General features: G+C 34.5%; 1 protein-coding gene across 1 annotated transcript; it reads left to right on the forward strand.

Annotated features, from left to right (window-relative positions):
* Positions 1-3,510: 3,510 nt before the first annotated feature.
* Positions 3,511-10,050, forward strand: LOC115439729 (protein seele). Its single transcript, XM_030163699.2, has 7 exons — positions 3,511-3,747; positions 3,818-3,885; positions 5,671-5,770; positions 6,759-6,913; positions 7,568-7,660; positions 7,983-8,078; positions 8,308-10,050. Exons 1-7 carry the CDS (start codon positions 3,543-3,545, stop codon positions 8,449-8,451), a joined length of 861 nt encoding a protein of 286 aa, XP_030019559.1. The 5' UTR covers positions 3,511-3,542; the 3' UTR covers positions 8,452-10,050.
* Positions 10,051-10,053: the final 3 nt, after the last annotated feature.

Raw genomic sequence — 10,053 nt, forward strand, 5'->3', positions numbered from 1 at the left:
TTACTAGCCGCCATCTTGTTTTGCGTCTAACTCATGCAACTGGCCACACAATATTTTGATGTAAGACTTATACATAAATTCAATAATAATACTCCATTGCATTCTTTGTGAAACAATAATTATAAGTATAAGTAATACACCATTCAAGCAGTTTAAATTACGTAACTTATTAATTTAAGACAAGTGGTGGAACTGCTTCCCGATTCCACGTTTTACTTTTACTCACACCAGATAACACCCCGATAGGTATCGGAATATCCATGTGCCGCAGATGCCTAGATCATCAAGATAGTAAGCGCACCCTAACCATACCTATGTACTTATATATAGGGGCATAGTGTCGGCGCAATATGGTTGAAATACGTACACTGAGCGGGACGTCAGCTGGGGCCGGGTGCGGAGCGCACGCCCCGAGGTTCCAGGGTAACACTCGGGCCGACCCACAACCAGATACATCACTAATTCGGACATTTTCAACGCAAATTCCACGGTATCGATCACGCACAGTCGCCATTTTGAACCGACACTGAGCGCGGACGGGCGCGCGACGTTGCCACGTCGCACGTTTCCAATCCACACTTCTATTTCTGGCGCCCCCTCCGCCCCCGCCGCCGCCACCCCACCTCATACCGCCATGACGCCGCAGGTCGGCAAACACGGCTCGGCAAAACATTCATGATACGAATTCAATCATACGACACAGATTATTTTTAATTTAAAAACATACACAGCATCTAATGGGCACGCTGCACTGCATTAGACGAGATATCTTTACTATGTAAGACAATAGCGTGCGAAATAATAATATAATATGTAGTATGGTGGCTGCTAACCGTTTAGTTTTGTACATAAATTGTAATGCCTATGTCGGGCGAGTGCCCGGCTTTCACCGAGGCGCGGCCGCGCAGGACCGAACCGACATGTGCCATTGGCCACCGCAGAGATCGATAGACAAACACCGACGAGGACAGGCGAGATGCATGCTATTTTCGACGTTGCTACATTGAGAATAGGGGTTAAATGGGCTTGGTGTGCAGTATAAACAAACTACAGTGTCGACACACAGACGTACTCCACGTATATACGCACACACACATAAGGACGCCTGTAAAACGACGCGGAGGAGCGACGAAGCGCGGCCCACCTAGCGATGTACATACGTTAGTTGTAGCGCTTTTCTAGAGTCGAAATTCCTCTACAACCGCGCGCTTAGCGCTCCCTACCGAAGGACAAAGGGACGATTTCACACGGAAAACAAAAGAAATTGCCGGTCGACACACAACAAGGGTAATAAACACACTGCATTTATAATTATAACACAAGTTTATCGGTTGCCTACTCGGCGCAATAGAGAGCGTGTGGTCCTCCATAATGCAATTTTGATATTACATCTGCAAAAGACGCGGCTGTATGATAACGACATTTCTTTGTAACGCTATTAGGTGGCATCATGCCTGTGATAGCGGCCAGCTTGTGCCTCGAAACAGGACAGGTGCGAAGAACTCTACAAGGGCGCTGGCTCAATGCATCATAGTTGCATTTGATATTATAGTATACATCTTAAAGGAAGAATGATGTCTATATCACAAAATATATAGATAATAAGGCTACAATGAGAAAAGACGCAATCTGTCAGCGTACACTCACCTGTATTTTTAATCGAGTCGCGCGTATTTCTTAGCAAGATTCACAGGAACGTCACTTCTTGACGTGGCGATGACGATTCTTAAGGTATTTTGTAGATTTTAAACAATTTCATATGCATAAAAAAAATATACATTACGTTGAGCAAACGTCCCACGCGCACAGAGACCGAATGCGAACTGTCGGTCGGAGGCTCGGCCGCGCGGCGGTCGGAAAGAGGTGGGGGGATGGCGGCGCGGCGGGCGGAAAACCGGAGAACGGGCAGTTCGAGGCAATCAGAAAGGGCAAAATTTTATTATTCACAAAACAGCACTGCTCAACAGTTTTCTAATGACGTTGTCTTTATTATTAAAGAATTGATTTATAATACAACCTAAAGAGTTGAAATACGGCATTTGCTGTCATAAGAATTTGTTATGACATCTTCGGATTTTTTTGTTGCAGGTTATAAACCCACACAAACAAAAAGTACCTACCTATACCTACCTACTTTTATTAATTGATATTATGTCCGTGCGATAATTCTATGATCCGTGTCCGTCTGCGGTGTCTACAAAAATCGTACAATATTTAAGTATGGTACAACACAAACTTTATAACTGAGTTAAATAAGTAGAAATCTATATGATTTGTCTTAAAGCAATTTAAATAATAAGTAAGTTATACAATGTGTATATACTGTGTAACGTTCACTGAATTTATTATACTTACTGTGAAAACGAATAAGAAATAATTCATTGTAGAATTTCAGTATAGGGGAAACTAGCGTGATATGATCCTTGTCATTTGGGGAGGCAAATTATTCTGAGTCCTGTTAATTTAAATCGGTATTACCATTAGCTACTTAACGACTTGCTAAGATAACCTAGGTAACGAGAGAAATAAGCCATGTCCATCATGTTTAAGTATATTATCTGTGGCCCTGCCCGCCTAAAAGACTTTTTCAAATATAAGTCCCACTGCATTTTTCAGGTGAAGCCTTTACGTTAATCAACGATTTGATCTGTTTGTCAAATTTAATCCAAATCTATTCAGCCATTACCATTTTCTAACATGGAAAACACTTCGAAAACTTTTGGGTGTAGTTAACTTACTGACATTTATCATGGGTTTAGAATTTAGATAATAAAGTAACGAGAAGGGTAATGTCGTAGTGGGAAGTTCGCCCTAAGTTTCAAGTTTTCAATAATTTTAATGGATGCTCTCTATTTTGGGAGTGACGCCATTCTGGTGGCAAAAAAAAGCATTTTAGATGACCTAATTGAAAAAAAAATAAAGCTATTTCGTGTCGCGTTCCTCGCGAAGTTCAGCCCATATTTTTTTCAACGTTTTTTTTTAATATATTCGCTTCAAATAGAGAACTGCTTTTTCATGTTTTAACGCCATCTATAAACAAAATAAATAAAATTTAAGATGCAGTAATTTACCATAGACATCTCAAAATCTCGATACAAAACACTATGAAGTATGGACCACGGGCTTAGAATAAGAACGTACCGGGCCCAGCACAATGCTTGTTATTGTTTTGAGGGACTGAGGCACCGGGCATATGAAGAATGGAACTAAGGAGAAACATGTTTGTGTATGGAACTGTTCGTCGAAAACGTCAAATTAGAGTGGCGCTACGATAGCAAGCGGAGATATTTAAAAGATAGTGTCCACAAGTCTAGTCTTGCAGCCCAAAGATCTTTTTTTAATCTTTGATTTTAGGGATAATTAGTAGAAATATAGGGTAAAACTAAAATTGTAAATGGGAACACAGTAGGCACTACAACTCAGAACAATGCTAGTTATTGTTCTGAGCACTACAAATTACATAATGTCATTCAAAATGTTTAAACGCCTAGTTTATTTGTCTCTGTTTATAAGCAATCAACCAATGAGAGGAAGGATCGTGTATGTTGACAGAAAAAGATAAACTTTTGAACACGTCAAATCTGTTTTACGGCACTTACGATTGTTTTCTTGAAAAAAACACACAGTTCAATAATTATTTTGTCGGAATTAGCGAAAAAATGAAAGCTACCTTGTATTTCACATTATTTACGATATTTTTTTCTATTGTCTCAGCAAGAATTGATCCAAAAAATTTGAAATGTCTCGGTGTGTATTAGAGCTGCTTTTAAACTTTATATGGATAAAACATTATATTGAAATTATGTAATTATTTCAGTATGCCGTACAACATTTGAGGAGCTGCACCAGGTGATTAAAAAAATTGACAAATGGAAAAAAGTCGATGTAAGTTTTTAAATGTTAATATTTTAACTCTGTTTTCATTTAAGTTATTTCCAAATTAACTTACAATTTGCTTCTAATTTGTACGTCTATACGTGAAATTCTTGTGATCCATAATGGTGATATCCCTTGCTTAGGAAGTCTGAGTGAAAAAATCTAGATATTTTCCTAGCCTTAAGTTATACAGTATCTTCTTTTATAATAGATAGCATGGGGGTCGAGCATACCATCGCATGGTGGGAGATCTTTTGTATGTAGTGTAGCTACACTTTGTGGTAGTGTTTTCAAGTTGTTTGCTGCCTTATTTAAACATGTTAGGTATAGTGTAACAATAAATAGCATAGATTCCTGTTGGCCCATATCAGAATCTCACTAACATCCTCATATCTTCATCTATGTCTATCGTTAGTAAACATGGGTATTCTCTTGAAATCTAAACTGCTATCAAAAGCTTAATTCTACATTCTTTAATAGACCTGGCATATTATATTTCTTAAACATAGTGCCTTATAATCAAATACTGGCTAAAAGTGTTATCTTTAAGATTTAGTAGTCAAGTAAAACATTAAAAATGATTTGTCTTTATGGATTAGCCAGTGAGATTAGATTGTAATACAAGCTTTGGTATGTGGTATATAGTACAATATTAAATAATTTAAACTGTCCAGGGAACTGATGAGAAGAATAAAAAAAATGTAACTGTCGTCACTAGTAATCCAGTGTCAAATTTCAAAGCATTATAACATCATTTATATCTTAATACATAACATGGAACATGTTTTTCTTTAAGGTTATAGCTTAAGGTCCATTTTCATACATTTTGTTTCACCTTTAATCTGGGTAACTAAACAAGTATTGACAAGTAAAGAATTTAAATTCGTGTCTAGTTAGTGATTAGTTCTCGCAGTTGAAAGAAAAACGTAAAAATAATTAATATGCATGGATATTTCGGCCTTTAAAATTTAATACGACGAAATTTTAAAGGCCGAAATATCCATGCATATTAATTATTTTTATGCATGGATATTTCGGCATTTTTACGTTTTTCTTTCAACTGCGAGAACTAATCACTAACTAGACGTGAATTTAAATTCTTTACTTGTTAATACTTGTTTAGTTACCCAGATTAAAGGTGAAACAAAATGTATGAAAATGGACCTTAAGCTATAACCTTAAACAAGTTAGAAACACTAATTTTGAGTTCCAGATTAAGAAATGCATTATGCAATAGAAAAACTGTGACAACAGATATTTTTTGCATGACAATTCATGGTGTCATACAGCTCATTAATGTAGTCAAAATTTATTACAGCATGTCTCAACTGCATGAAATATTATCTTTACTAATTCATATTTCTCATAATCTAAACCGTTCTGATAAGCATTAGTTTATAAGATTATGTAATACCCACATGTGCAGTATTGATTTGTAGGTGAATTTAATGTTTCTTGTGATGGTGATAGTTTATTTTTGTTGTTAGTCCACAGTTTTGAATTCCCTATTTATTTTTGTATACAGAAAAAGTAGTTTTCAACATAACCAAGATCTAAAAAAATTATTAAAGTAGCATGTAATTGTGGACCGTTTTAAATAATAAGATATTATTATAGAATCTACACAAATATTGTAAAAGCATTCCAATTTGGCAACAGGATCCATTCTAACTGTTAACTGGCAGTGGTTATGCATCTGCAGTTGTCAAACTCTGTACTATTATAAACACGAGTATAATTCTAATCTATTAGAATTCAGAATAAGTTTAGTAAAAATTTGGAATTGTTTTTAAGGTTGGCAACTTCCGAATGGATAAAGATGGCAATACCATGCAGCAGAAGGTGCCAGCGCACAGATCTGCTGTGTACATCTCCGAGTTGATTGATGAGATTTGTATGTATTGTCTGATTTGTTTGATGTCTATTATTTTTAAATAGATTTTTCCAAATACCTTTCTCTCCCAGATCAATAAAATATCTAAGAGAAAGTATTTTTTTCATATATTCGTGTAGTATAATAATTTTTATACTTTTTATAATAAAGCCCTTTAAGGCTCTGCATTACAACTTTTCAGTAAATGCTAATTACATAATTTTTTAAGCTAATCAAATACAAAAGTGGCACTAGTCTATGCTTTTATATAATAATATCAGCCCTGTATTATATACTTGCCCACTGCTGAGCACGGGCCTCCTCCACTACTGAGAGGTATTAGGCCTTAGTCCACCACGCTGGCCTAGTGCGGATTGGTAGACTTCACACACCATCGAAATTCCTATAGAGAACTTCTCAGATGTGCAGGTTTCCTCACGATGTTTTCCTTCACCGTTAAAGCGAACGATAAATTCACAAAGAATACACACATGATTTTTTAGAAAAGTCAGAGGTGGGTGCCCTTGGGATTTGAACCTGCGGACATTCGTCTCGGCAGACCGTTCCATACCCAACTAGGCTATCGTCGCTATGCTTTTATATAAAAAGGAAAAAAATAAGTATTCTTTACATTTGCTGTTTAAATAATGACTGTCAATTAAAAATTACTTTATATTTATGAATCTAGCCCTAAATCAGCTTACTAATTGATTTGACCTTTCTATCATTGAATAAATTTTGATTGTAGAATTTTATCTATGCCCTCATGTTAGTGTAATGAAATTGGAGCATATTCATGCGGGCAACTTTTCAAAAAACATTTGGAAAATAATATGTTTTGTATGAGTTTAGAAATATGTGCAGATAAATAAAAATTTATCAAGTCCTGTTTTGAAGGGTTATAGCGCATGGTGGTGGTAGAATTAAAGGATCAGTAAGGTTCAATATCAGTTCTGGCATGTGTAGGGAATGCTTTTGAACAAAGGTATTAATCCTCTATGGTTTGTAGGCAAGAAAATGGATGACTATGTACGCGTGTACTACAAGTCTACTGGCAAGCTGGCCATCATGGAGCTGATGACCAAGGATGGAGGCATGAACCCCGAGTTTTCCAAGACCAAGTTTGTCACTGATGATGATTTGAACAAGAGTCTTGAGTATTATGTGAGTTATTATAATTTCCTCTATACAATTTATTTTTTATTGTAGTTATATGGTGTGTACTGTGTATTAGTTGATTCTTGTGTATGTTGATTACTGTCCAATTTAAAATTATGGACTACTAGCGACCCGCCCCGGCTTCGCACGGGTGCTATGCTGATACTAAATACACTACAGAAAAACTGTGAACGTTGTATATAAAGACATAGCGGCCCGCTCTGCCTTCGCACGGGTATAACAACAAAATAACAGTATTTCTCTACTATTTAATGGATGTTATTATACATATAAACCGTCCTCTTGAATCACTCTATCTATTAAAAAAACCGCATCAAAATCCGTTGCGTAGTTTTTAAGATTTAAGCATACAAAGGGACATAGGGACAGAGAAACCGACTTTGTTTTATACTATGTAGTTATGATATAATACAGCATAAGCTCACATTTTTATCCTTCAAGGGTTAGTTAGATGCATAATTGGTTTTCTTGCAGTGCTTATATTGGTAAATTTCTGTTTGATAGTTGGTGAGGTTAATATAACTCTAATGTGTTTTTCGTATATAAAACTACATATTTTTTTTATTTCTCCCAGGCATCGCAACAACTTCTCACAATCCGTTATCGATCATTCTGCAATAACTATAATTACCATTTCAGTGCGAGCGTATGTTTGAAGATAACGAAGAAGAAATTACCAAACTATATGTGAACAGGCCTGAGGATGATGTTATGCCAGATGCAGAGAAGGAAGTATGTTATGATTTTTTTTTTGAATAAAGTAGACAGCTTGTGTGCTTTGTGTTGATTGTAATAGATTTTGAGTACACCTTTCAGGCTAGGGAAATAATAATGTTGGCTAATGTCTCTCTTTAAGGGTATTTTTATGTAAGCCAAACAAGATATGCAACTTGCTTGTATTACAATAGCAACTAGCAACTAATATTAGAATTAAAAACTTTTGTGTGGAGCTGAATTGCCCTAATTATTCCGTGACATTAAATGCAGTCTAATAAAATATTTCATTTACATTTAACTGGCAAACTCTTTAAATGTGATTTGATTTATTTTCCAGATTTGCTTCAACCACGCTAAGTACTGTGAAGATTGGATGTTGCCAAACGAAAAAGACACAACATGGACACCAGAAATGGAGGCTGAGTATGTTAAGGTATGTTTTAAAGTCATTAAACATCATTACGTAGACATTGTACCTTTGTAATAACATGTGTTAAAAATATATCTGTAATTTCTATTTAGAAATGATTGATCCTCTGCGGTTTTTATTTTTACTATAATGTTCTACTTTCTATTATAATATTGCACGAGAATTGCGTGAAATAGATTTATTAGGAATATATAATTCAATATTGATGTATGATTTCTTTATACGTTTTCAGATTCACGGACCGGATCCATATGGTTTCGGCGGTCTTCCGCCACAAATGGAGAAGATGCCCGACGTGTCCGAAGACTATGATGACACCGAGGAAAACTCTGACGACTTTGAAGTGCCCGCGGAACCGGAGAAGGACGAGTTATAATTTAGTTATAAAAAATATTTTGTATAGATTTACCCTCTTTCCGCCCTTAAACGATTCCAATCCTATGCAATCCAATCCAAACGCTTCTACCCGTCGCGAAAATGGACCAATCAGAACATTTTTCTTTTTAATATACTTACAAATGACGTATTTTGATTGGTTTATTGTCGGCATTGGGTCAATAAAAACGGCCGTTAGTCGTAGACACTTATCTATATCCTTGTTAGTAATGTAGGGAGATACGAAATATTCAATAATTGTGATACGCGTTTGTGGAAAAGATGGTTTATATTTATTTCAATAGAATTTGTTAAGTGTGAATAAATACTAAAATTTTTTGAATTTAAATTTGTTTACATTTTTTATAAATTCCAATGTAATATTATATATATGTCCAAGTATTTAGGTATTATTCGTTGTTAAATAGATGTCGCTAGGTTTCATAAGTTTTGTTTTTAAAAATCAGTGCATGGCATATTAATGATGTGACTGCATGGAATTATTACGTACTAGTAGTGAATTAAAATAAAGTTTAGAATGTTCTTAATTTTTTTCGCTATTTATAGTAGAAAGAAATATTTATATACTGTTAAATATGTTTTGTTAATTTATTTCACTTGCACTAATTGGTTGTTTGCGAAAAGTATATATTAGAATTTATTTACAGAATGTAGAATGATTTTTGATTTAAGTGTTGTGCAATAATATTCTAGGGGTGATTGTATTAAAGGTCGGCATTTCAAATTCTGACTGTCAAAGTAAAAATAAAGACTTTCTGTACCTACTTAACTTCAGTTCCATTGTAAGTATAAATATTTCGCTGCTTTGTTGAGAATATGACTATAAAATGTTACGTGGCATAAAACATCACAATGTATGATTTTTTTTAAAACCGTTATTTATTTAGTTTTTTTTTATCTAGCATGGATATGCCAACCCCATTACAATGTATGATAATGTTAAAAACATATTTTGTGTCCGCGAAATTTTTGGCCAGAATTATACTCAAATTTAAAGAAATTAAAAAATCGTTGTGTATAGTGATGGATCTACCAACAGGTCTTCCTTTTTGTGTGCCTTATAAAAACATGACATTTGTGCCTTAATTTAAATTAATTGTAGAACTTATTTGTAATAATATTGAGATTACACCGATACAAAAGTATATTGAGTTACATCGTGGTTTCTATTTGTTGTAACAAGTTTGAATTCGGTTTAATATTTACCTTTAAAAGCATTTATTACATATTATTTATACTGCATAAAAGTTTTTCAATATTTATTATTATATAAACATCATTTTTTATTACATAGACTTAGATTCAGTACGTACATTACAGAAAATAAACAATAAAAAATCACTATCTATCATGCAAGTTGTGTTATATGGATTAGAAGAGAAAAAATATGTTTCGGTTAAAAACAGCCATTGACAGTATTTGGTTTCTATACTTGCATTGAGAATGGTTTAAAAAGTCGAAAAAACAATTGAAAATATTTTTCACGTCTGTTATTTTCAAACAAGGTGAATTAATGTGACAATAAGACTTTTTTAAGGGCATTGAGTGATGATAAACATTAAATATGTTGTTAAAAATATAT

This window comes from Manduca sexta, chromosome 18, assembly GCF_014839805.1.
Source record: "Manduca sexta isolate Smith_Timp_Sample1 chromosome 18, JHU_Msex_v1.0, whole genome shotgun sequence".
Classification (NCBI taxonomy): Eukaryota; Metazoa; Arthropoda; class Insecta; order Lepidoptera; family Sphingidae; genus Manduca; species Manduca sexta.

Coding starts and splice junctions, on each gene's coding strand:
- LOC115439729 (XM_030163699.2), top strand. CDS start 3,543: ATGTTGACAGAAAAAGATAAACTTTTGAACACGTCAAATCTGTTTTAC. Junction 6,914..7,567: donor ACAAGAGTCTTGAGTATTAT/GTGAGTTATTAT, acceptor TTACCATTTCAG/TGCGAGCGTATGTTTGAAGA. Junction 7,661..7,982: donor TGCCAGATGCAGAGAAGGAA/GTATGTTATGAT, acceptor TTTATTTTCCAG/ATTTGCTTCAACCACGCTAA.